Source organism: Thamnophis sirtalis, unplaced genomic scaffold (assembly GCF_051295495.1).
Source record: "Thamnophis sirtalis isolate CommonGarterSnake01/CBP01778 unplaced genomic scaffold, rThaSir2_p1.2 scaffold_6, whole genome shotgun sequence".
Taxonomy (NCBI): Eukaryota; Metazoa; Chordata; class Lepidosauria; order Squamata; family Natricidae; genus Thamnophis; species Thamnophis sirtalis.
In genome coordinates, this window is record NW_028261386.1 from 45,522,617 (window position 1) to 45,550,567 (window position 27,951).

General features: G+C 39.4%; 1 protein-coding gene across 3 annotated transcripts in view; it reads left to right on the forward strand.

Annotated features, from left to right (window-relative positions):
- Positions 1-27,951, forward strand: part of RPS6KC1 (ribosomal protein S6 kinase C1) — a 103,809-nt gene that overhangs the window by 52,098 nt on the left and 23,760 nt on the right. For all 3 annotated transcript variants that reach the window (XM_087717777.1, XM_014073642.2, XM_087717776.1), the window contains 5 exons: positions 817-909; positions 12,845-12,892; positions 14,485-14,617; positions 21,786-23,327; positions 23,599-23,688. In XM_087717777.1, the coding sequence (XP_087573903.1) occupies positions 817-909; positions 12,845-12,892; positions 14,485-14,617; positions 21,786-23,327; positions 23,599-23,688 (1,906 nt within the window). The remainder of the gene's footprint in view (positions 1-816; positions 910-12,844; positions 12,893-14,484; positions 14,618-21,785; positions 23,328-23,598; positions 23,689-27,951) is intronic.

Here is a 27,951-nt window from a genome sequence, read left to right on the forward strand (position 1 = left end):
ATAATAAGCTCTTATGATTTAATGAGAGTCTGCAAATTCTTGCCTACATAAGTTAGCCCTTAGTTCTGGAAATCTATGTAGAGGACTGAGGTGACAGTGCCCAGAAGTGTAAAGTGGCCTTTTCTATTTCAGATTGCAGTTTTGAGTGGCATGTATTGCCATCAGGTTGGTGATTATAAAGATGATAGGCAACTGAAGATGACAAGGAGAAAGAATGCTTCCATTTAGATGAGAAAAATGACAGTCTGTAACAAGGAAGATTAATATTAACTTATGTGGCTTTACTTATGGGTCATTTGTTGTATTCTTAGAGTAATACATTCCTTGGAATTCTGTAGTAGATCTCATCAAGGTTGAAAATTTAAAAATAAATTTATTCATTTAGTAACAAATATAATTCTCCTCAAACTGTCTTCCAAGTTAAGGCATCGCATACAATATTATTTATGGATATGCTTTTTTTATGACCCTGTTTCTGTTCCTTTAGAATTTGAGTAATAATGTGTATGAATAACTTCTCCAGCATTGTACCCGAGTTTTCCTGCTTGCACAAAGAACTGTATGAATTGTGAATATTTTAAAAATATTAATATTCTTTTTTGCCCTATATCCATTTTCATCTCTTGCAAATTATTTACTATCAACTTATTCCCCCCCCCCCCCTTGCATTAAGGACAAACAGAAAACTTCTTTCATCTGCCTTCCCTCTGATTTATGATAAATTTAGTTTCCTTCAGCCTGGCATTTGCTTCAGCAGGCAACCTTCCTTCAAGTACCACCCTGATTGATGTTGTAATCTTTGATATCTTCCATTAGCCTCCAGGATCACTAAGTTCAAGGCCCTCTTGGAACCTAAGGAGCCCTGCCGAGGAACTGAAGGCCTTTCGAGTCCTTGGGGTGATTGACAAGGTAATTCTTCAGTGTCTCTTCAAGAGTTCAGTCATAAATCGACTGCATGCTGACATTCTGTCTTTGAAGCTGCGGTTCTTAAGGATATGAAACAAAGGAGGAAAATGACTCAAATGCATCTGCACTTTAAAATAACAAAAGTAGAAGGAAAAGAAAGGCTTTTATCTAAGCAATTCATGTAAGGTCATGCAAAATATATTTGAGTAAAAGAATTATGTTTGGTTCCATTCTGTGAGAAGGGCCTTGATTTTTTTAAAAAAAATTGCTCTGCACACTTTCAGAAAGTTGCCAAGATGGTACTAGGGGACAAATAACTTTGAAAGAAGGCAAGTTGGAAAATTCGACAGCCACTGAAAAGCTGGCAGCCCTAACTGAAAAACTAAGGTCAAATTTCTTCAGCATTGTGTACTACATTTTTGGTAGAGCCAATTATTTAATGTTTTATAGGTCTGCTGGTTCTTCTTTCCTCAAATCTCCAGGTGATACAAATAATGAATGAGATGTGGGTAATTGAAATACCTAGAATAAAGCTGAGTTTGGTCAAATGGTAAAGGCACAAGGCTATAAACCAGTAGACTGTGAGTTCTAGACTTGCTTTTGCCAAGAAAGCCAGCTGGGTGACTTTGGGCCAGTCATTTTTTTTCAACCCATGAAACAACCACCACAGTCACCATCTTATTTATAAAAATAATAAAGGCAGGATATAAAAGTCTAAAAATATATAGGGATGCTATATTTTGTATTACCAAATGAAACTGGGTTAATAATAGGTTATAAAGAAAGATACTGAGGGGAAATATTTCAGTGTTTTTCAACCACTGTGCCGCGGCACACTAGTGTGCCGTGACATAGTATAAGGTGTGCCGTGGGAAAATTACTTTATATATAGTCAATATAGGCACAGAGTTATTTTTTTTTAACATTTTCTAATGGTGGTGTGCCTCGTGATTTTTTTCATGAAAAAAGTGTGCCTTTGCACAAAAAAGGTTGAAAAACACTGCAATATTTGGTATAGCTTAGCCAACTTTGTGAGCTGAATGTTGAAAATCCTTTGCTCCAGTGCCAATTCATTCTTAACTTTGATTAGTTATTGATAGACAATCAGATCTTAGGCTTGTTTGAATTTTTGAAATAGATTTGCAAAATTGCTAGGACAATTATTGAAGAAACTATAGAAATATTAATGTATAGAAAGCCAAGGAATAAATATACAATGTTTATGTGTTGCTATGATCTTCCATGAGTTCCTTAAGAGAGTTAAAATGCCTTTTCAAGATAGTTGTAGAAAAATATATTTCAGTGGAATACTAAACATTCTTAGCCTTCTTTAAAATATTATACAATGCCTGATGGTATGTGAACTAGTATCAGAGACTAAAGTCTAGTGGAAGCTGAACTTGGTACACATTTGCTAGAAGGGAGAAGGGAGCTGAATGGATTAGAGTGACTAGGATAGACTCAACTGCTTTACAGTATATTTGTATTTTTTTCTTGTTAATAAAAAAAAGGCTGTGGGATTTTGGCTGACTCAAGGTAATCTTTGTAGCAAATGGGCTAATCAAATCAGGAAAGGCCAATTGGTTGCTGAAGGTGAACCAGTTTAGTCTAAACCCTAGCAAACTTATTATATTATAATCTATGTGTAGCAAATAGGAAGGGGATTCCAATTTGGGTATGTATGTGCATCTAAGAGAGTAAGACTGCCTTTTATGTTAAAACTGGCTTTAGATTTATGACAGTGGCCATAATGTCCATGAAAAGAATGATTTGTGTGGCAACAATTTATATCTAGCCAAGTGTCTGGGGGAATAAGATGTCCCTCAGAATAAATGGATACATACTTCTACCATTGTTTTATATTACATCTCTGCACTGTTATCCTTGTGATTAATTATCATATTAATCAATCATTGTCTATAGGCCAGGAGTACACAATCTTTTGGGGGGCCTTGGGCTGTACCTGACCACTGAATAGCATGCAAAGGCTGTAGCCCAAAACTGGCACTGCCAGGATTGGTGGAAGCAGGAGAAAAATGAGGTTTGATTTAAATATTGTACATGAAATATGTTGAGTATGATTATTTTTTACAAACATAACAATTTCTCCTTTCTATTGCTACATTCATATTACAATTTGGTAGAAATCTTTGGATCATTTTTTCTCAACCTTGGCAACGTGAAGATGTGTGAAGTTTAGCAATTTGAAGACTGACTAGGGAATTCTGGGAGTTGAAGGCCACACATCTTCAAGCTGCCAAGGTTGAGAAATGCTAGTCTGGATTGGAAGTTGCACTAGATAATGCACCTTTGTTACAGGTGTTTTAGAACCGCAAAATCTAGACTGTTAAAAAAATTAAAAGAACTGAAGCCATTATAAACAATTGAGACATCCTTTAAATTAAAACATAAAAATGGAATTGTGTTTATTTTTAAGAATCTTAATCAGGTTCCATGACTTAGCAACAAGTGCTTAAACTTGTATTTAAAATTCCTTTCACTAAGAATGGGAGGAAACTCACCCAAAAGCTTGTCAATGCAATAGCTGAAAAGCAATTAACAAGCACCTTCCAAAGTGATTAGAAAAGGAAGTATGCAAACTCAGTGTCCTTTTGAAGGTACCAACTGTGGTTTGAGCAAGAATTTTATTCTCTCATCTTCCAGAGTGGTAAACCTACCAGACACCACTGTATTGCGGTCTCCTCACAACAATTAAGTATATGGAGCACTTGTGGATGAGCTCAGGTTCTCTCCTTCTCTGAAGAGGCTTTACAGAGAGACGATTTGTTGGCTCTTCATTCTGCCGTAATCATTCAGCAAATCTTCAGTTTGCCGTTTTTTCCATGCAAGTCAAAACTTTTCAAGTTCCTCAAATCTTGTGGAAAGAAAGAAAAGCCACTAATGTTGTGGCATCCCCCTCCCCTGGAGCCCATCACCGTCCCCCCAGTCTCTTGTTTAAGCAGCAACTTTTCTTTCCTATCCAGGACCCCATTCTTCCTGGTTAAATGCAAAACTGATTATTTAAAACTAAAAAGAACCTTTCCATAATTTGAAAGGGGAATCAGAAAAAGTTATCTTCTGGGGAAAAAAAAACCCAAGGAAACAACATGGGTAGTGTGATGTGGTGGTAAAGCAGTTTTCCCAATTGGTAGGCCAGCTCAATTTACTTTAACAACCTGTGGAGATGGAAGGTTTTAGTCTAGACTCTTAATTCATCCAGTTATGTCCTTGTGACCTTGGCAAGGAGTTGAATAAGGTGACTAATGGCTCGCCATATTCTTTGCTTCTGGTGGCTTGCCTGTTGCCTGCCTCTGGGCCCACGGCTCCCTTCTGCCAACTTCTATATTCCTTCGGCCTCTAATCTTGGCACTTTGATGCATATGTTCTGAAGGTGGCCACCATGACTTGGGGTGGCAGCAGATGGTAACCCTTCAGGCTGCCACCAGCTACGCGGGTGTTAAGTTGGAAACTTTGCTTTTGATGAAGAGTCAGCAGTGCATATGAAAGAGCTCTTGCTGCAGAAGTATCTTTTAATTAAAAAATTAGCATACTGAAACAGTTGCTAATGTCTATGTGTTTAAAGGCATCTAAAATCAACTATTTTCTTTAGGCTAAAGAGTGATTATTTACCAGCATTTTGCTCCTAGTTTTTTCTTTTTCTTTTTCCAATGTATTTATTTATAAACCCTTTTTTTTCTTTATAGCAGACTGAACTGCTGGATCCCAATCAAAACACTCAGAATTTTATGTGTAATTTTGTGAAGTGGGATAAAAGTAATGTTGACTTCACCTCTCCCCACATAAGCCCTTTGTAGGAAACAAGGTTGCAATCTGTGTAATACTTAGCTGACAACAAGCCCATTAAATTCAGTGGGAATAACTGTGGCGTAAACTACTATGTATTTGTGCTTTCTATCAGCATGTATCTTTGCACAATAGAACTAGAATCACAGTATGTTTAATTTTTGAAATCCAGAAACTAAAGAATTCTTAATCTTTTGGAGTCCTCCCTTCTTCTAAACTTACTCAGTGCTATCATATATTCTGTTCCATATATAGCAATTTGTCCTAATTTACATACATTTTTGTACCTTTAATACTGCTCTTGGAGACTGAAAGTACTGTCAAAGCACAAAGACTCCTTTGAAGGGGCTGATGTGGTTTTTCTAGTTGTTGTTTAAAAAAACATGATCTGCATATTTGTCTTTAACGCATTTCTAGGGCGTTTGCCATCATTATTTTGAAAAATAGTAGACAGATACTACTTTGGCTATAATATTATTTAAAATAAGCTAGGTGAAACTGGAGCCACCTGGGCCAAGTCTGGCTCCTAAGGAGCACTGCCTGATTCTTTATTTATTAAGGAAATTGGTAATCTGAAGTTTTATCCCCTTGGTTAACTCAGGAAAACATTGACTGACTTTAAGCAGGTTGAGCAAACGTTAGCTCTTACTGATTTGCAAGTCAGTCTGGTTGCATGATTCCCAGTAACATAATAATAGCAATAAAGCACTGCAAGAGCATGGCATTGGGTTGGGTTTTCCTTTCTAGCCCTTCCAGTAAATTGTTATCTGCTTCAGGATAAGGACAAGTAGTAGTTATGGAGGTTTCTTCAGAGATATGTGTTGCAGTGAGGGCTAACTGCAGAAAGGGATCAGAGATGAATTATGGGTTATCTACTATGCATTTTAAAAATCTTAAATAAGTTGTAGCATCTTCATTTAAAAGAATCAGTTATTTTAGGATGCACAAGATTTTTGCCCAACATCGTGGAGAGTTGCTGATAGTAGGAGTAGGCATTAACAGAACAGATGGACAGATGGTTTGCCCTGATGTAGGGAACCTTCCTCTCTCCTTATTATTTTGATACATGTAGCACTACAATAGGTAAAGAATCTCTGTAATCCAGATGTTGTAAGTCTACAGTTGTTTTGGTTGTGCTGGTTAGGTGGATGGGAATTCAGAGTGCAAACTATTTTTGGGAGGTAGAAGGGCTAGCACTAGCACTTAGACTTATATACTGCTTCATAGTGCTTTATAGTCCTCTCTAAGCGGTTTACAGAGTCAACATATTGCCCCCAACAATCTGAGTCCTCATTTTACCCAGCTCGGAAGGATGGAGGGCTGAGTCAGCCTTGAGCCTGGTGAGATTCGATCTGCCAAACTGCTGGCAGCCGGTGATCAGCAGAAGTAACCTGCAGTACTGTGCTCTGACCACTGCACCACTGCAGCTCCTCTACAAGTTCTCCACTGTACCAGGATATGTGAATACACCTAATAATGCACCTAACAATATCTTTCCACACTTCTTTGGTAAACAGTGTATTCAGTCATTAAAAAAATGAAATAAGGAAAAGATGAGCAATCTTCTCAGTTCACTTTTTCTCATTTGCTGTCTCTGACAAGGGCATCCTATTGGCATCCTATTTTTTATAGAGGCATCTATGGCATCCACCATCACAGAGAAATTGTATCAAACCATAGGCTGGCAAACCAACCATAAATGGTAACTCCACATTTGACTAGAATAGGATGTGTGAACTACACTCAAGGTTATTCTCTGGGATTCTGAAGCAGCTAAGAAAAAGTACCCTGATATAGCTTATGATCTGTTTGTGACTGACTCCTGCTTAGACAACATATTCAATTAAAGCTTAGCTGCATAGTAGGTAAATGTAGATAAACAAATACGTGGAATTAAAAGAAGCTTTCTTTTAATTGTAACCATCCCAATAATGATATGCTTATCAAAGGTAATTATTTCATGATGGCTTGGCTATAGCTGTTGTTTTATCCTGAAATGAAAGTCTGTGTTGGGTGCTTTTGATTGGGAAGACGGTCATATCAAATTAGTTCAAATTAGATTTTTGTCTTTAGAAAGGTGAGCAAAGCCATGAGCAGTGTTATTAAATTGTGTATTCTACCCTATAAATGATCTAGCCCTCTTGAGGGTTAAAGAAGTGATTATTCTGTCCTTTATGCTGATGGCTTCACTACCGATTAGCCCAGTGTTGGTTTTTTTTTGTTTTGTTTAAATGCTTGGCTCCTTATGATCTTTTGTGTATGCAATGATAATATTAATGCAGAGTCGTAAGCCCATTCATTAAGAAATGACTCTAAAATGAGGTTGCTTGGTGTAAATTTGGAGAGCTGCAGATGCTGTGTACAGACGTTTCTTCATGCTATTAGCCGTATGGCTAATAATTTCCAAGTGTCTAAAGCTCTTGTTAGCAAGAGTGCTGGGGTGTTAAGAATGGCTCTATAAATAACTTTAAGAAGGGAAGTTGAAGGTGCTTCTTTTTAAAGACTATTGTTAACTAAATATTATTGCCAAACAGATGGAAAGCATTCACCAGCCTGATGTTTTTACTCTAATTATATTATCTCCAGTCCTGTACGGCTCAGTTGAAGAGGTGTATCCAGGGGCCAATTTATAATCATTTAACCAACACCTGTTTGGGAAAAATTGACAGTCAAAGGGCACATTAAAAAAAAATCACATATGTTCTTGTATTTACTACCTCAATGTGAATGTTAGCTAGCTGCAAATAAACTTGGTTGAAAAGACAAAGTCCCTAGGAAAATTGATGCATCATTTTTAACCATTTTTATCTATTTTAATTTGGCATGTCATCCACTCCATGTCTTGTGACTAAAGAGGGACTTGTCTTCTTCTCAATTGTCTTCTTATGATTTATCCTATCAGTTCCTAGTCAATTTTAAAGTTGTCTTCATTTACTGTCTTGATGAAAATTTCTCAATTTATGACATAAACACACGTTTAAAACATGCTTCTTTTCCTTTGGCATGTGTAAATTCATATTCATAATAGGCAGCATTATTACGGAAATATTTCCTAATTCTACATATGCGTAGCCACACGTGTTGTGCAATTCTGCACATGTGTGTATGCGCAATATACATATATTGGATTTAAGATCAGATAAGCCTTTATCATCCTGCAAATTAAAAAACTCATGTTCAGAGTTATTGTAATTTTTTTTTTCCTGAGATGAGTTTATATTACAGGCCTAGGTTAGATTTTATCACTCTTTGGTCCTATTCCACAGTATGCTTTACCTCTGATATAGTCAGATTTCCTTAGCAATGGTCTGGCAACACATTGTAATCAAACCAGAAACCACTGTTAGGAGTACTATCCTTCCTGAAGGGATGCAGTGGCTCAGTGGCTCAAAAGCTGAACTTGTTGATCAGAAAGGTCAGCAGTTCAGCGGTTCGAATCCCTAGTGCCGCATAATGGAGTGAGCTCCCGTTACTTGTCCCATCTTCTGCCAACCTAGCAGTTTGAAAACATGTAAAAATGCAGGTAGAAAAATAGGAACCACCTTTGGTGGGAAGGTAACAGTGTTTCGTGCGCCTTCGGCATTTAATCATCCAGGCCACATGACCATGGACAGGGCTGGCTCTTTATCTTTGAAATGGAGATGAGCACCACCTCCTAGAATCAGGAAGCACATATATGCGAAGGGAACCTTTACCTTTTACCTTACTTCCTGGAGCAGCGTGGTAACACCTCTCTCCGGGAGGGAATTTTCCCGCTCCTCCTAAAGGATGCGGTGGTGAGACCCCTCCTGAAGAAACCTTCTCTGGACCCAGCCATTTTGAGCAACTATCGTCCAGTCTCCAACCTGCCCTTTGTAGGGAAGGTTGTTGAGAAAGTGGTGGCCTCTCAACTCCGACGGTCCTTGGATGAAACCGATTATCTGGATTCATTTCAGTCGGGTTTCAGGCCTGGTTACAGCACGGAAACTGCTGTGGTCGCGCTGATCGATGATCTCTGGCGAGCCAGGGATAGGGGTCACCCCTCTATTCTTGTGCTCCTTGACCTCTCAGCGGCCTTCGATACCATCGACCATGGTATCCTTCTGCGACGGTTGCGGGAGGTGGGAGTGGGAGGCACCGTTCTTCGGTGGTTCTCCTCCTACCTCTTGGACAGGTTGCAGTCGGTGTTGGTCGGAGGGCAGAGGTCGACCCCAAGACCCCTCAATTATGGGGTGCCACAGGGTTCGGTCCTGCCCCCCCTTCTGTTTAACATCTACATGAAGCCGCTGGGTGAGATCATACGCCGGCACGGGATTAAATACCATCAATATGCGGACGATACGCAGTTGTATCTGTCCGCCCCGTGCCAACTCAGTGAAGCGGTAGAAGTGATGTGCCAGTGTGTCAGGGTCTGGATGGGTATGAACAAGCTTGCACTCAATCCCGACAAGTCTGAGTGGCTATTGATGTTCCCTCCCAAAGATTGGCCGAGTATTCCATCTCTCAGGCTGGGGGGTGAAATTATACGCCCCTCAGAGAGGGTTCACAATTTGGGAGTCCTCCTGGATCCCCAGCTGACTTTAGAACACCATTTGTCGGCTGTGACCAGGGGGACCTTTCCCCAGGTTCGCCTGGTGCACCAATTGCGACCCTACCTGGATCAGGAGGCCCTTCAGATAGTCACTCACGCCCTCGTGACCTCAAGACTGTATTACTGTAACGTGCTCTACATGGGGCTGTCCTTGAAGAGTGTTCGAAGACTTCAGCTAGTCCAGAACGCAGCCGCGCGAACGATTGTGGGTGCACCCACATACACCCACGTTACACCTATCCTCCGTGAGCTGCACTGGCTACCCATTAGTCTCCGGACTCGCTTCAAGGTGCTAGTCGTTACTTATAAAGCCCTACATGGCATCGGACCTGGGTACCTGAGAGACCGCCTCCTGCCAATTACCTCCCATAGACCGATCAGATCGCACAGACTAGGCCTTCTCCGGATCCCATCTGCCAGCCAATGTCGGCTGGCGACTCCCCGGGGGAGAGCCTTCTCTGTTGCAGCTCCAGCCCTCTGGAACGAGCTCCCTGTGGAGATCCGGACCCTTACTATTCTCCCGGCCTTCCGCAAAGCCACTAAGTCCTGGCTGCTCCGGCAGGCCGGGGGGCTGTTGAAGCATCCAGCCCCACGGTAACTATGAATGTTGTGTATTTTAAAATGTTGTTTTGTCTATTTATCCCCTTCCCCTGTTTATTGTAAGCCGCCCGGAGTCCTTCGGGAGTGGGCGGCATACAAGACCAATAAACTGAAACTGAAACTGACCCAGGCTGGCCGTGCCCCCGAACCAGTTCCCTGGTCACCGCTGCCATCTTTTTTTGGAGTTCTGCACATGCACAGAACAATTTCCATTGAACTGCGCATGAGCGCACAGCATGCATCCAGTGCACGTGCGCACATTGCGTGCACGAGAAAACCGGCAGTAACGCTGGCTAGAACTCATCCCTGCATCCAGGTCATCGCTGTCCCAATGGTGGTTTTTCAGGAGGCAACTGGACTTTTTTGTTTGTTTGTTTTTGAAGATCCCGAGGATACAGATAAACCTGCAAGTGCTTGAACAAGCCTCTAAAAGGATGCAAATGACCAGCTGTCATCACCCAGTCAGAGCGGATGAAGCTTCTTGGATGAGAAGCGAAACATCTTCAAAGAAAAACAAGAAAGTCCAGTTACCTCCTGAAAAAGCATCTCTGTGACAACCATGACCTGGATGACTGAGAATCTCTACAGTTGAGTGGGTTAATATATCCCTTTTTGGTGTTGCAGCAACACATAAGCAACCTTTGTCATTGATCCATTAAAATACATTGTGGGAGCAGTATCGATCACTTATCATTATCCCAGTGTGTGTTAAATTAAACCAGAACATTAGAAATGAGAAATACCTATGTTGGCTGGGCTGGTTTGAGGTAAGAACTGCTATTTCTGCAGCCCAGTTCCAAGCATGACACAATTGCTGTGTGAGGAGAAATTGTGGGGCTAAGACTGTTCCCAAGCTATACAGTATGTCCTTCAGGAGATAACATACAAGGCAGTTGCAGAACAAACCCTTTTGCATTGTGCATTGGTGGCTTCACTGTGTGAAGTAGGCAAAGTGGAGCCTACAACTAAGCAGGGCAAATGCTAAAAAGAAAAACAATGCTGGCTTAATTGCCAGAAAAACACTAGGTGGTTTGTAAAGATAAAATAACAGTTTAAAATAGCAAACAAAAACCATCCACATTGGGAAGCAATAATACAAACAATACACATCAGCAGGGTTACAAATCGTCTTCTTATGGGGATTGTTGATAAAAGCTAGATCTTAATAACTTTCCTAAATGTCCACATGGTCAGAATCATAAGGGCTTTGGGGGGGGGGGGGATGTTGTTCCAGAGGGCAAGCAATAGCTTCAAGGAAAGCCGGTTTCCAAAGTCCTGCAAGATGGCATTGCTTTGCTCATGTGATTGGAGATTGGTGATCCTGGCAGATTTCAGTGGACAGGCAGAGGCAGTCATAGTCCTGCTAGTGTCTAGGCCCCAAGATAGGAGGAATTCTTTAGGACATCATTTCTCAACTTTAGCAACTTTCAGATACATGGATCTCAACTTGCAGAATTCCCAGTCACAAATTCTTGGAGTGAAGTTCACACATCTGAAAGTTGCCAAAGTTGAAAAATACTGCTCTAGGAGGCCATCAACACACTGAATTACATCTGAAACCCAACTAGTACCAGCTGTACTAGTAACTAGTACCAGCTGTACTAGTAACTAGTACCAGATGTACTAGTAACTAGTACCAGCTGTACTAGTAACTAGTACCAGATGTACTAGTAACTAGTACCAGATGTACTAGTAACTAGTACAACTCATGCAGTAAAGGTATCAGGTGGATGAAATGAGATATACCCATGTAAGCACTTGCTTATTGCATTCAGGACAATTTAAAGCAGGTGTGTGCATCCCATTGCCCCTTGGCCTTCATGCGGCCCTGGACAGCAGCCCCACAAGATTGTAAATGTTTAACACTATTGTGTGATTCATATGCAGTGCTTTAGCTTTATTATATATGCTTTATATACAGCCCAAAACAATTCCTCTTCACTCAATGCAGCCCAGGCAAGCCGAAAGATTGGACACCCATGAATTAAAGCTTCCGCATGGTTTTAAAGAGAAGCCCCACGTAGAGCATATTGCATGTAGTAGCTCGAGTGAGAGGTCTCTAAAGTTTGATTGACCATGAATAGGTCTTCCCAAATGATAAATGAGCATAAATGCACCAGATATATCTGTGCAAAGAACCTTAGAGGTTGCCACTTGCTCATTGTCTTTTTAAGAATGAATTTAAGACCATTCCACCTCCGCCAGACTCCATTAGACTCCAGGCACTGGGACAGGATTTTGACTAGTAAGCATGGTTAGCTTTTGGCCATATATTAATCCAAGCTGTTCTATAGGTAAGTAAGTTGACAGTTCTCACTGCATCTTGTTTACATTTAAAAGTTCTACATGAGATGGGTAGCATAAGAAACTTCAGGGCTGCTTGCTGTGCCTTACAGAATGATACATAAAACTTTAATTCTGGTGCGGTATGTAAGCTGGGTCCAAAGAATAGCAATAGCAAACTTTGAGGGCTTTCATGCGTTTTTTCTAAATTGACTAAGCTTACAAGATTTGTCAATGAACTGTTCTTGGAACTGCATACATTTGCAGGTGAAAATAATTTTGAAAGTAAAAAACGCTGTTATTTTCATGTCATCCTTTTGTTTTTAAATAACATAGCAAATGTTCTATTGCGTGAGATTACAAGGATGCCCATGCTTTTTCTCCTGCCATTTTTAATGCCTATAAGTATTTCATTCACAATAATTAACTGCTTAAAATATGCTTCTGCTAATTAGAGATAGATTTTAATTGATAGTATTACTGATTTACTTTTAAATAATCAGGCTAACTGATTCATTGATTAAGCTATCATATCTTATAAAAAAAGAAATTAATTGTTATGCATATTCCTCCTGTCAAGTCCATTTTAGAGACTTATATTTCTAATCATTAGGAAATATTAATACCTATAACTTAAAATTCTGACAGATTGGATTAATTTCAATTACTTCTTCCATTTAGGTTTTGCTTGTAATGGATACTAGGACGCAACAGACATATATATTGAAGGTAAGTTGTTATTTTTCCTAAATCATTCACTTTGCCAATGGTGACCTGTTTCTCACTGCTTAGACTTCCGTCCACAAAATCCAGAATGCAGAATGTCATCAGTCAGGTTTATGAAGTTTGTGTTTTATTTGTTAATCTTCAGTGGCAGGCTACAGAACTAATACATGATTTCTGCTATTGGCAACACTTATTTCTGCTTTGACCATCAAAGGAAAGGGAGTTGTTACAGTCAGTGTCCCATGGCATAGTTTACATTTTCTTCACTGAAATATCTAGGTCAGTTCAATAGTGGAAGTAGTAAATATTGACATTAAAGTAATTCTTCACTCTCTCCCAGCACTTGTAGTGCTTAGTTTGCCATGATTCATGATTACAATGAATGGGAGAGGAGATAATTCAGGGGCCATTACTGTACTCATTTATGGGGCTTTATACATAGCTGTTGTTTTCCTTTGTTTCCCCAGCCCACCTTACTTTGCTTTCTTAGAATTCCTCATTGTTGGCCGTGTTGGTTGAGATTGCTACAAGTTGTGGTACTACAATATCAGGGAGATCACTCCCCATCTATAGGATATATCACAAAGCTTCCACCCTTCATGATGCCTTTGCCAATATATTGGAGCCTCTACTGCTTTAGAGTTTTCTATTTCTATTCATCTAATACTTTCCCACTTGAAGAAGCCTTTGTTTAATTTGCAAATTTGGAAGCGGCATGAAGATGACAAGGCCAGCCACAAACAATGTATGAGATGAGAGAATGGCAATCCCGCATCTCTTTCTCCATTTCCTATTATCAAATAATAAAGCTGAATGAGCACGGTTAGGTCACTAAACAAAGCGGAAGGTTAGCTGGAACATTTGCATAGTAGTAATGCATATTTTTGTTTTATTGCATTTGTTTTATTACATTCCTCCTCTTGACATTGCCAAGAGACGAAGAGAATTAGGGCTGGGTTCCCCCCCCCCAGCAATAGCTGGAGGTCATGTGAAAACTAATTGTCATCTTCGGTAATTCACCCACACTTTATTTATCCGCAGTGCTTTTTTTTTTAATAAGGTTTTTTTTTTAATGTGTGCCATCTTTAAAAATCTATAACACCTTCAGGAAACAAAACCACATTACCAGTCTATCTTCCCTTCGACCCAATGGAAATGTATGCACACTCGAGTCCATCAAATGGAAGGTGGGGCAAGACGGCCTTTGGAATGTGAATGGATTTAGTGGTTTGCTTTCATCCTTAAAGCACAGCCCCTGCCCTCCCTGCCCCTCCCCCTCAAGAGATATCTGGGGGAAAAAGGTCGTAGAGAAATAACTGAGTGTCATTCTGATGACTTGGTTTGTGAGAGATTCTAATGAAAACATTGACCCATGTAATTGATTTTAATGGCAGCTTTGTGCCATCTTCTGTTCTCTGGATGTGCGCCAGATGCCATCAGCAGGGCCTCAGGGGACTGAGGGGCACAGAACAGCAGATGAGTGGTTTCTCTGAAGCCTGGAGTAACTTGGATAGATTAGTTTGGTTGATAAGCACAGAGCACAGCATGCTCCAAAGGCAACTGAGGGTACAACTGACCTTTCTGTTCTCTGTCAGGGTCTAAGAAAAAGTAGCGAGTGCAGCAGGAAGAGAAAGACCATCATCCCCCGCAGTGTACCCAACATGGTGGCTCTGCACAAGTACATCATCTCAGAGGAATCGGTCTTCCTTGTGCTGCATCACGCAGAAGGTTGGTCTGTGGATTCAGATGAGCTGTGGGAAGGGGAGGGGAGGCAGGGGAGATGGGAGGGGGAGAAAGAAAGCCTCAGCTTCTTCAGGTGATGCTATGCAGATGTTAGAAGCCCATCTTCTGAATCAAAATTTTGGGGATTGTCTTGAACACTGTGGCAAAGGGTGTTGAGGCAAACATGCTCTTTGTTATGCTACATTATTGCTTTTTATAGTTTACATCCTATTAAAGTTCTTGTGGCTCCACTGTTCAGTAAAGCAGCTGCCTTGGATCTAAAGCTTTTAGATTACACAGGCCAAACACTTCCTTAAGGTGCCTTTTGAATAAAACAGTGAGGTAAATATTTATCCCATGCACTGATAGGCTGGTCTGTTTATTCTGTTTGCAAATCCTTTCTGCTTCAAATCATTATTCCATATGATGCTCCTAGAACAAGTGATAACAAGCGATAACAAGTGAACAAGTGAAATTGTCTTTAAAAAGGAGCCTATCTGGCTGCAGCCGTCCTGATCCAGATGGATAAAGGATATTTGTATGGCTTCTGTATGTGTCAGGCAGAAACTCCACTGGAATCTGTGAATGCATATTGCTAAATCTTTAGATCCAGTCTGTACATGAGGGGCAGGAATGGTCCACTAAGGTACTGTTTTCTTCAGGGAGACCTATGGGTCACACATCTACATGGCAAGCATGTTCAAAGAGGTGGAACTTCGATTGCGGAGTTTTAGACTAGCCAAATCAGATTTTAGTTAATCAGTTTAGTTAACTCGTTTCTCAAGAAAAGGTGAGAAATGCTCCAACAGGGCCTTGCTTACCCTGAAGTAAACAATATGAATTGAAGAGAGAAGCATCTTCATTTCACCAATTGCTTTTTGATGCCTCCCAGCGGAGGCTGCTATTTTACTTTTTTTAACAAAACAATAGTTATTTTGTAAGAATAATTTACCTATTTGGGCTCAGTGGGAATATTGAGACAAATTCCTTGGCCTGGGTCATATAAACATGATTTACCTACAGGCAAAAAAACCACAACTCCTTTGCCTGTGTACAGTCACATGTTAAAAAAATCACCATGAATGGAATGAATCCTAGTTTTGGCTAGTAATAGCTTCTGGAGTGATCTCTAGTGCTATTTCTAATTTTGGGAACTATGTTTACATGATACAGTTGACTCACTCAGTAGCCATCTAATGTAAATACAGTGGTGAGTTGGTGGCAGATTCTCAGAATTTCACCTCAGAAATTTTTGAGAGGCTGTTGCTTCCTGTTGTCTTATTTTTTTAATGAATTTGTTTAAAATTCATAGTGACCCAATTAGGATGGGCATTGGAACTTGCCTGCTCTTTGGCACTAGCGTGCCAGTAAAGTGATGTTACTTAGGTCACTGCAACTAAAGCCAATAATTAAAATTTTAAGGTGCCAACTTACCATGGTGAGCTTTACCTCCACACAGAATTACCATCTGGAAAAAATTGTATATGGGTAGGAGATGGAGAAACTCCAATTACATGTCAAATAACTGTAGATTAATTCCTTCTACTTTCACCCATCCCTCAGTCTTTCCACAATTGCTGAAAGTATCTGTTTAATCTAAATATTAAGTAGGATTTATAGGATCTAAAAAGTTAATGCCTCCATTGAAAATAAGGATCAGTAATGAAAAGTTTTCCTCTTTTTTCCCAAGCATTAGCACTGAATCCAGTACAAGCCTCCTCCACATTACAATGTAGTAAATGGTTTGTTAAAGGTGAGAACATTCATAAAGCATCTGTTAGTTTTGTCACAAAGCACTTGGCAAGACATGTTGAAGCTTCACTACTACTTAGTGGCATCAGTGCCAGAAATGGTAAAAACAGATGCTTCAAAGAGAGTCTTGAGGGACATGAAAGAAGATTTTGATGGAGATCAAATTTAAACTTGAGTGGCTGCTGGGAAGTGTCAAATCTTTTTCAGCATAAATGTGTTGGAATTCATATTCATCTGGAAAGCACACAAGAAACTTCGAAATGATGATGTTTCCTGTTAATGAACACTAATTCTATAGTAGCAATGTTTGGTAGCCCTCCTCCCTGAGCCTTAATGATCATATGTTGCCCTAAGAGCAGGAAACAGAGAACTATTCCCTATTCTAATTTTGTCAATGCTATAATTCTTTAGTATTGAAATTCTGAGTCAAATTCCGAGTCAAGAAAGGTAGCCCAACTTCTTTTCTGTGGTTCCCAGAAGGCACCCCAGATTATGTCACTAAAACTTGGCAGCAAGGTCATTTAAACATAAACAGTACAGTAAGTATGTTAAACCTCCACATAGGCTTCACACAGCTGTTCTATCAAAAAGCTGCCACCAATAGTACTAACCTCAAATTTCCTTGCAGCCATTAAAAAGTGCTTTGTCATTCCCCTATTCTTATAACCATACAATGTCCACAAAGGTTTGCCCACTTTCCCAACCCCAAAATTGTTGAAGCAATGGTTTACTTCCATCACAATTTGGCCAAATTTGTTTGGTGTGCCAAATGTTACATCACATGCTCTGTGTGTCAGTCAATTTTCTCTTTATGCATCATGTTGGACATATGACCCTGGGCCATTCCATGTTTTTATTAATAATTTGAAATGAAAAAGTTGGGTTCAGGGGTGGGTTGCTCCCGGCATTACTGCCGGTTCAGTGCGTGCAAAAGTTTTGCTCGTGTGTGCTTGCCTCGCGCATGTGCACACCAGATACAAGCTCTGGGCATGTGCACATTTGCACAAAATAGGTCTGCGCATTTGCACAAAATAAGTCTGTGCATGCACAAAATGTTAAAACAAGAAATAAAATTAAATTTGTGCAATTAGAATTGTTCTGCGCATGTGCAGAACCGAAAATCAAGATGGTGGCCCCATAGGAGAACTGGTTAGGGGTGTGTGGCAGGCCTGGGCCGCTGCTGGTTCCAGCGACCCAGGCTGCCATATCACTACCGGTTCAGCCAAATCGGTCCAAACCCATAGGAATCCACCTCTGGTTGGGATGCTTAGAAAGTTGAAGATGACATAATGTGGGAGGGACAGCGAATACTTTAGATCAGGTGTTGCCAAACATTTTATAGAAAGCCAGATCCTCCCCCATCTCTGTGGATGCAACTGGCTGATCTATAGGCAAAAGGCCACCAGCTGGGAAACTGCTGATAGGCTGCTGTTGTTTCCCAGAATGTCACATCCCTACCCCTTGGCCCTGCCCATCATGATGGCAGTTTGACTGAAGCTCATATCTAGCAATTAGTTGCCCACCCACCCACCCGTCTTACTCACGGGTTGGAATATCCCATGCTTTGCATACCTGAGACCTCATGTATGTCGCCAAACAATATTAGATTAAGATCCAGGGTTTGGAGGATGAACATGCCAAGAAGTGTCAGTCTCAGTTTTTCATTTGTAAATAGAAATCAAATTCGTAATCTTCACAGATGAGTTGTGATGTTAAAATTAAATAAAGGAAGCTGAGAACCTCATGAAAAGAAGCATGCCTCAAAATGATTCTTGTTAGAAATTTTATTGTAAAAGAATACAAATATTTGAAAGGTAAGACTTATGGAAACTTCTTTGAATCAATTGATTTCCCCCTCTCTAAATATGGGTAATTTTACATGGTAATGGATGGCCAATAATCAGATACATTGGCTAATGCATTTACTCAGTCTTAGCTACAGCAGTATAAGATGAAAAAGATTATTAGTGTGTCATTTATAAAGACCTAATGATATACCCAGATGGAAATATTGCTCCTCTGTGACCTAAATTGGACATTTGGGGGAAAAAAAAGAATAGCATTGTTGATTCCCCCTTTCAATATGTACAATGATGAAAAAACATTTCTTTGCATATTTGCATTTTATTGCTATTCTGTGCATACATACATGAAAGAATACTTGAATTTTGATGATTATTCAAAGGATTATTCGTGGTTTACATCAGCGGTCCCCAACTTTTCCAGTTCTGTGGACTGGTGGTGGCGGCAGCGGGGGAGGGGGGCAATTGTTTCGTGCATGTGCTGCTTACACAAATGCAACTTTGTGATCTCATGCACTTGCCTGCTGCTTGCATGCCCTGGTTCCCAACAAACCATGGGCCAGCAGTGGACTGGGAATTGGGGACTCTTGGTTTATATCAAGCTATGTACCATATACCAGTGAATGTTTCTTTTAGTTAAACACGGGTGTCAAACTTGATTACGTCACAAGCTGATCATGATGTATCGTGATATTTTTTGCCTTTGCAGAGCTGGGGTGGGCATGGCCTGCACGTGACCTATTGGGCCCACGGGCCACCACTTTGACAGGCCTGAGTTACAATGTTAATGTTTGCAAATAGTTGTATGAACACCTTCTCAAACTTTGGAGAATGCTGATAAAATAATGGCAGGCTTCAGAAAGCATCTCAAACTTGGAGCTTAGAAATAGAAGACGGTCTATTTCTTTATACACATACACATAACACATAGGCAGTACATATATATATTTCAGTGGTGGGTTGCAGGCGGTACGCCCGGTACGGGCACATTGGATCCTGCCCGGAGCACCGGGTATTGTTCTGTACTCCTTACCAGTGCTTTAAGCCTTTGGTGCTTCTGTGCATGTGCATGACACGTACAATGCTTGCGCAACGCTCCGCTGAACAGCTGGAGTATCGCAGAGGCTTGCGGAAGTGTCATTTAATGCTACAACGCATGCGCGTGCTGTGCGCATGCATGTGGGTGACACCGGGGCCGTTCCAACTGTACTGTTGGAACGGAATCCGGGACACACCACTGACCTATTTGTGCTTTCTAGTCAGCGTTTACTCCTGGCAATTGCCTGGTCTAGTTCCTGCAGCATTTTAAAAAGTGGTTTGCTATAGCCTCCTTTCTAGTGCTGAGACAGAAAGAGAGAGAGAGACTGGCCCAAGATCACTGAGATGACCTCACGCCTAAGGTGGGATTAGAATACATGATATTATGGTTTCTAGCCTGTTACCTTAACCACTACACCAAAGTGATTCTCAGTAGAAATACATTTATAATAATTTATCAAGCACAATCACTTTGTGGAACTAAACATAGTTCCCTTACCCCCAGGGACTTAAAACCTAATTTTAGGTTGGGTGGGACAGTAAAAAAAATTGCTATTTTAAAAATGGGAGTATGGAAACAAAAGGCCAGAATAAACAACAGCTGTATAAAAACAGATGTAACTGCAGGTAGAACTTTGTTATCTATTGGTGTAAGTCTCATAGCTGAATTGTAAACACATTTTACATTCTGCTGGTCCTAGCTTTAAGCCCTAGCATTTCCAATGAAAAGCTTTAACATTTCCAGTAAAAACTATTAGGTAATAAGAAAAATCTGTTTTGAAAAGCTAGCGAACCATAGCCAGCTGTAATAGATAATACTGAGCTACATGACAATTAGGCGGTGTTAAAGCTTTTTTATTATTGTACCATAAGAATTCCAGAAGAGCTTGGTTTTAAATAAAACCACTACCATTTAAGGCTCATTCTGTATGTAAAAGCACAGTCCAAATTTTATGTCTTATCCAGTTAGCCCTTCTTATGTCTTAGCTGCTTAAAATCTATTTGATAAATATGTATGTCCGCATCTGTGAGCTGAAAGAAGTTCAGATGAAATGGAGTTTGTGTCTAGTTTAATGCTTTTAGCCATTTCTATGGGGTTTAAAATGTTTTTTATGCTATCCAGAATGCATTAGAGTTGGGTGGCCAATACATTTAAATAAATGTCACATTTTAAATTTCAATAATTTATTAGCAACACACAAAGCTCCCATTGGCTTCCATTTTGAGTTCCACTTAAAGCTCATAGTTTACTTAAAATATATGGTAGATCTAAATTGAGGTGATAGTCAGCTGACCTATGGCCTCAAGATATTGACAGGTATTTGCAGCAATGTGATTGATAAACTATATTTAGTGATCTTTATTGGCTATGGATGTCCTTCCTGCCATGGAGCATATATGTGAATGTGATACAGAGATGAGGGGATTGAAACTGGTATCCCAATGGAGGATTATTTTTCTTTTTATAACTGGGGGTGAGGATAGAGAGGGAAAAAAAGCAGCAAGCTCCCCACAAAACTATTATTATGGTTTATTGCACAGTCAGCCAGATATTCAGACTGGATTTGGCATTTTTATCCACCTATCCAGTCCTTTCCAAGAACCTGGGATAGGCAGATGTTGTTGTCTGAAGGTGTTAAAGGTATCACTGCAGGATGTAAGCTGCTCCAAGTAAAGCTGCCTTTTGCAATTGACTGATGGTAATTTTGTCAATGCTGATGATGTTCAAGTAATATTCCAGTTGTTTTGAGATTGCACCCAAGGCATCTATTACTATTGGCACTATCTTTACTTTTTTGCCATAGTCATTCTATGTCTATTTGCAGGGTTTATATTTTGTGATTTTCTTCATTTTTCCGCTCTTCTACTGGGCTGCCTCCAGGTACTGCCACATCCACTATCCAGACCTTTTTGTCTTATCAACAGTTGTTAAGTCGTCTGGGGTGTTATGTGGCAGATCCTTGTTTTTTTTTTTAATTCCAAAACCTCAGATTATTTTACTTCTTGATTTTCTATTACTGTGTCATTACTATATAAACAAGAATGTGAAATAAGAGCTGCCTATTCTTTAGCAGATGTTGGTCTTTATATTTGTTGAGTTCTTCTTAACAACTTAGGGGGTTGTAACTGCATAATATATGTTAGATGCACAGATTTTCTAACTGCTGCCCAAGCCCTTTTGGTATGGCCAAATGATAACCACTGGAACCACCATGGCTAGATTATGCTATAATCTTTCAACTTTGATTTTCAGATCTCAATTTGGGCATTCTGAACACTTTTCAACTTGGTAGATGTAAAATGCATAGTTTGTGTAATTTCATGACTACCCCCCCCCCCCGCCCCCCAGGTTCTTTTGTTACTTTCATTGCAAACCATTTAGAATGTTTAAATATCATTCTGCTGAAGGATGGATGGTCTAAAAATGCAGAAATATCTGATCACCTAATTGTATTCTGTTAGAAGATAAGAGTGGATAGCACCTTCTACTAATGTTAATACTTACATATATTTTCACCATCTGCCATAGTTAGGCATTAATGAAATACAATTAACTTTGGTTACTTTGTTTTTTCTTACAGGAGGCAAACTTTGGTCTTACATTAGTAAATTCTTGAACAGGAGTCCTGAAGAAAGCTTTGAAGCCCCTAAATCCAGAAAATCTAGCTGTACCAAAATACATTTGCATCAGGCAAGTCCTAGTCCTCAGGACATCAGCAGTAGCCTTGGCTCCAGAAGAAGTAATGGGGACAATGTGTTAAAGGTTTTACCACTGCAGACCAGTCTTACTCCAAGTTCTCAAGACGGTAGTAGTAACCAAGAAGAAGAGCAGGAAAGTTCTCCTAAGTGGATTGATTCCGGGTCTAGTTCAGAAGAGGAATGTACCACAAGTTATCTAACATTATGCAACGAATATAGTCAAGAAAAAATTGACCCTGGTTCATTAGATGAGGAATCTCTCCTGAAACCAGATGATAATGTTCTCATTACCAAAGAGCAAAGAGGCCTCCAAGCTGAAGGTGAAGTTGCTACAGGGAACCTGGAATCTGCATTCACATGTCAGGAAATAAAAGAGTTTGCTGATGATGTGGATCCAGAAACTGCCAATCCTACTATGATATCAGAATCATTAAACAAATCCAAGAACAGCCCCATGGAACTTTTCAGAATTGATAGCAAAGATAGCACCAGTGAACTTCTGGGTCTTGATTTTGGAGATAAACTTCATAACTTAAAATCAGAATCTTTCAAGCCATTTTTTCCTACCTTAAATCAGGACGAGAGCCTTGAAGTCATTGAAAACAAATTAGGCTTTGCATCTCATGATACTATCAGCAGGGGTTCTAATGACTCTGTGCCTGTGATATCATTTAAGGACATAGCCTTTGATGAGGTTGGTAGTATCGATGAAGGAAGACCTGACCTTTTGGTCAACCTGCCAGGCATTATAGAGCAAATGAAAGAAGCTCCAGTGGACAGACCAACAAAACTGGTGGAACAGAATGGAGACATTTTGGAAAGCAAACTTTTGGAAGCCCCCGATGTCTTGCAATTGAATAACAGTGCAGAACAAAGCAGAGTGCTTGAGCAAAAGATAGAGCATCTGAAGGAAGAAAAATCACAAGGACTATGTAAAGACAATCAGGAAACAGCTAGGACATTCCCTACAACTGCTAGTGACTCAGTTGGTTTTGTGGATAGGGTGGCCTTTCAAGAACTCGGAGAAGCAACATCGTCATCATTAGATATCTTCAGCATAAAGGACAATGCCATGGTTGCCAGTGCACAAGTGGTTGTCATGGAAGACAGCTTAGACGTGGACAGTGAAGCTGTGTTGCTGTTTTCTGATCACCCTGAAGAAAACTGTAAAGAGGGAACAGCCCCCTCTTTGTCACGCAAAGCAGAAAGCGAAAAGTTGGATGTGAGGAGCAGAGGAGAGAATGAAATACATTATTTATTCCAGGACTTGGATGAGAGATTAGCACTAACCTCCAGATTTTACCTCCCTGAAGGCTGTGTTCAAAGATGGGCAGCTGAAATGGTGGTAGCCCTTGATTCTTTGCATCGAGAAGGAATTGTGTGCCGTGATTTGAACCCAAACAACATCTTATTGAATGATCGAGGTCAGGAACTTTTGCAAATGCATTTCTTTTTATTCGCTGTTGCTCCCAATTAACTGAGAAGGCGTTTTATCTTGTAATTAGTATCTTCATTTCCTGTCTAGAGCTTCATTATCAGTGCAGCAAATTCACCCCCAGTAATAGCTTCTAGTACTTAATGATGCCATTATTCTTAATGATACTGTTTTTAGCTACAAAAGGAGTAATTACAGTTCACTTCTGCATAAAATGGAAGGGAAAAATGTTTTGATTTCTCCTGTCGTTTTGTTTTTAGGACACATTCAGCTAACGTATTTTAGCAGGTGGAGTGAGGTTGAAGATTCCTGTGACAACGATGCCATAGAGAGAATGTACTGTGCCCCAGGTTAGAGCAATCACCTCAAATGTTTCACTTGGAAAACAGATTAGCAGCTTTCATTTTCTCACGGAACTTTCATCCCATTCTATCCGTTCTCTGTTCTTGGGAATATAAACTATTCAGCATCTGCTAACACCTTTATTTTATATATATATATACATACACACTGTGTGTGTATGTGTGTGTGTGTGTGTGTGTGTGTGTGTGTATGCATGCATGCATGCATGCATGCTATTTTGGAATATGATATTCTAAACATATGAAAAACAGTTGCAGGAATTGGGTATGTCTACTTTAATGAAAAGAAGGACTAGGAGTAGCATGAAGAGGGAGTCAATCTATTCTCCAAAGCACCTAAAGCAGGACAAGAAACAGTGGATGGAAACTAATAAGGAGAGAACCAATCTAGAACTAAGGAGAAATTTCCTGACAGAGCAATTAATCAGTGAAATGAGTTCCCTCCAGAAGTTGTGGGTGCTCCAACACTGATGATTTTAAAGAAAACATTGGACAACTATTTGTCTGAAATAGTGTAGGGTTTCCTGCTTGGGCAGGGGGTTGGACTTCAAGATCTCCAAGGTCCCTTCCTAACTCTGAATTCTCCAGCCAGCCATGCTAGCAGGGTAATTCTGAGAATTGTAGTGTTAACTTCTTAAAGTTGCTAAGGTTACGAAACACTGGTTTAAAAGAATTCACTATCAAAGTTTTAATTTGAAAAAATAAATGAATAAAGTTATATGCAATAGATATGTCTAAAGATTTATGAAATCTGCTTAAATATAGAGAGTTCTTGAATCACATTTTGAACAGGTTTTCCTTTGCATGTACATATTATGGTATCTTCCCCAGGAAAACAATTCAGTAAATTTTAATCTAACTGTAGCTATAAATCTACTATGGATATAAATACTGAATGTGGACAAAAACATGGGTGTCCCAGCAAGCGATGCATAAGTAACATATTTTGATTAGCTTTAATGTTAGTAACAGGAATTAAGATTATATGAAATAAAAGTGTCCGACCAAAACAGATTACAAGAAAAAATAGATAATGTATCCCTCAGATTGAATGTGATTCCTGGAGACTATATGGACATATTCATGTTTCTTGGTAACAAGGCCAAAGTGGTTGATCTTTTTTTTTTTAAAAAAAAGCTTTCTAGTTTAATCTACAACCCTATGATTCCTTTGTGGTCACCCAGTCCAAATATGATTTAGATCCAATTATCTTGTTTTTGAGTTTAGTTAAGGCCACTGAGATGTTGCCACTTGCTTTGACTCAAAAGAATGAAATCACATATAGTGATTTCACTTATAAAGTTTTCAGAGGAAATGAGGTGCAACAGTTTAGCCTGGACCAAATTCAGGATAAAGAAAATATAACTATAAATCATTTAGGCTTCAAAGGACTAGTGCTGTTTCTTAAAATATTTTTTTACATTTATGATGATATTATAGAGGCATCCCCGTGGTATCAAAGTCCTAGTTTTGATTAGGATTGTTAAACTGTCTCTTTACATTGTATTGTTTTAGATTGTAGAAGGCTGGAATAATCTCACACAGGTACCTCAGTACAAAAAGCTGTCTTTTTATAAAAAAAACTACCTGAAAAGCTATTTTTCTTTGTGCAGAGAAAGTTTTCTTCATAAGGTGTCATCAAAGCCCTGATTTTACTGAGAATAGAGCTTTTTCCTGGGAGAGGTACAAGTGCCCAGTTGTGGAATAGTCTATATTCTGTCTGAAGTGTGTATGTTTCTGGGTGAGGGAGGGCACTAAATTCTTAATTTAGGTAATTTGTTTAAGATGAAAAATATCCAATAGAAATTAATCAATTCTGCAACAATTAAGATTCTGAGAATCTTAAAATCCCATAAATTAAAGAAGTCAGACAGAGGAGGAATGTAAATGAATTTCTCTCTTAGAGAAATGTTGAAACAGGCAAGTTTTAACTGCTTTCCTTAATCCAAATAATGTTGCTACAAATTTAATCTCTAGAGGAATGCTATTTTTGAGATGGAGGTGGGCAATGGTGGGGAAATATTTATTATTTTAAGTAATATTCATTATTTTAAACATTACAGTGTATAGATATACACCTTACTCTATCTAGCTATCCATCCATCTGTCCGTCCGTCCGTCTGTTCATCCATCCAGTATATAACTTAAAATTAATGGTGAGAAGATACTCTTTCACTTTCTAAATAAACAGTATGTCACAAGAAAGCCAAATATGTTATTGCATATTTAGTTTTAGTAGATTTCACACCAAATCCTATTTTTTAATGTATTTTGGAATATTTCACCACATGCTATATATAGAAGACATAATCAATAAATGTCCTACATGCAATATTGGACAAAGTGAAAATGATGTGGAATAGGGAGAAAAGCCTGTGACTTTCAGATGTTGTTGAATTACAACTTCCACCGCCACCCACAAAATCTATGATGAGGATACTGAGAATTGTATAGTAGCACAACAAACATTTAGAGCCTCACAAGGTCCTCACTCTGATGTAGCATCAAGAGCTATTAAGCAAGATGTGCTTCTCTGTTCTATCAGCCAAAGCTTTGAAAATCTGTATATTTCACCTGATGGACTTTGAAATAATAAGGGAGAAGACTAATAAAATTTACTCTGATTATTCATAGTTGTGGCGTAAGATGCAATCCTGTATCTATTGCTAGTCTCTACTGCTTTAGTCTAATAGTGATGTCTTCCTGTAGATCCTCTTTAAAAGATAGAATCCTGTGCTAGGTTAGAGAACCACTATTTGAATTCCTGACAAGGAAAGTAGTATAATAATTCTTGTTGAGATAGGAAGCTATAGAAATCAAACAAATAAAATGTTATTTTCCTGACACCAATGCAGGGATTTGCTATTCTTTTTTGAATTTTCAGGCTAGTTTTCTATAGCCCAGCAATTTCTTGGTAGTCGCCAGGTATTACTCAAGCCAGACCCTTTTTAGGTGTTATCAACCAAGGTTGGCTTGCTTCTGCTACCTGATCAACCACCCTGTCTGTATGTTATAGGAATAAGAAAATGTATATTCATTTACTTATGTTAAATGGATAGGAATGGAAAATGTACGTCATGATATTGTCACCCTGCATATTTTACCCCTCCCAAACAACCATTATCCAAAATATGAATGGGAAAAGATAAGTTTTACTAAAGAAGAGATAGACATATTTTAGAATTTCTGGAGTTAATTGCAGTTATGCATCCAGGTATCATGTAAGTAGCAAACCAGTAAGAATGATCATGCTGGGATGATCATGCTGGGCTGCAATAATCAAATTTGGGGAGAGATTCTGCTTCAGCTTTCCCCAATCTAGTATTCCTCAGCACATCCGAAGGTCAGTTAGAGGAAGGTTGGATTATATCAGGATCTCTATTGTATTGGATCTTCCCATGGTGTTTGCAGGAATCCAGGTCTGACAGATAATTTCAAGTTGGGTTGACTCAGCCTTCCATCCTTCCGAGGTGGGTAAAATGAGAACCCGGATTGTTGTTGGGGGCAATATGCTGACTCTGTAAACCGCTTAGAGAGGGCTGAAAGCCCTATGAAGCAGTATATAAGTCTAACTGCTATTGCTAAAAGAGAGAGAGAGAGAGAGAGGGAGGGAGGGAGGGAGGGAGGGAGAGAGAGAGAGAGAGAGAGAGGGAGAGGGAGAGGGAGAGGGAGAGGGAGAGGGAGAGGGAGAGAGAGAGAAGAGTGTGAAGCAGCCTGTAAGGTCACCAAAAAAAGAATGATGCTTCTGTTATTTTTCATTTGTAACAAGCAAGGAACATTTCTATTGGAACCAAGTATTGTTTTGCAAAGACACAAAATTTTCCATGATACATTGATTGGATATACAAAAAGAGGCCAGATCTATATGCTTCTCTTATCGTTGTCAAGACTATGCAGAATGGAAAGGTTGTTAGGAAAGACCTTGCCCCTAGTTACATTAACACAAAATATACCAACCCAGTTGTAACCCTCTTCAGAACAACTGCTTCTGCTTTTGTTTTTGATAAGACAGAAGAGTACCAGTAATTTTTCAGGATTTTAAATGAATCTTTCAATGAAAAGATCTTTTGAATCTTTTAAAAAGACTGGACATTTACAAAGCACAACTTGATTATTTCCTTTTAGATACAGTATAGGTAGTCCTCGATTTATGACCACAGTTGAGCCCCAAATTTATGTTGCTAAGAGCAACAGTTGTTAAGTAAGTTTTGCCATAGTTGTTAAGTGAATCTGGCTTCCTCATTGACTTTG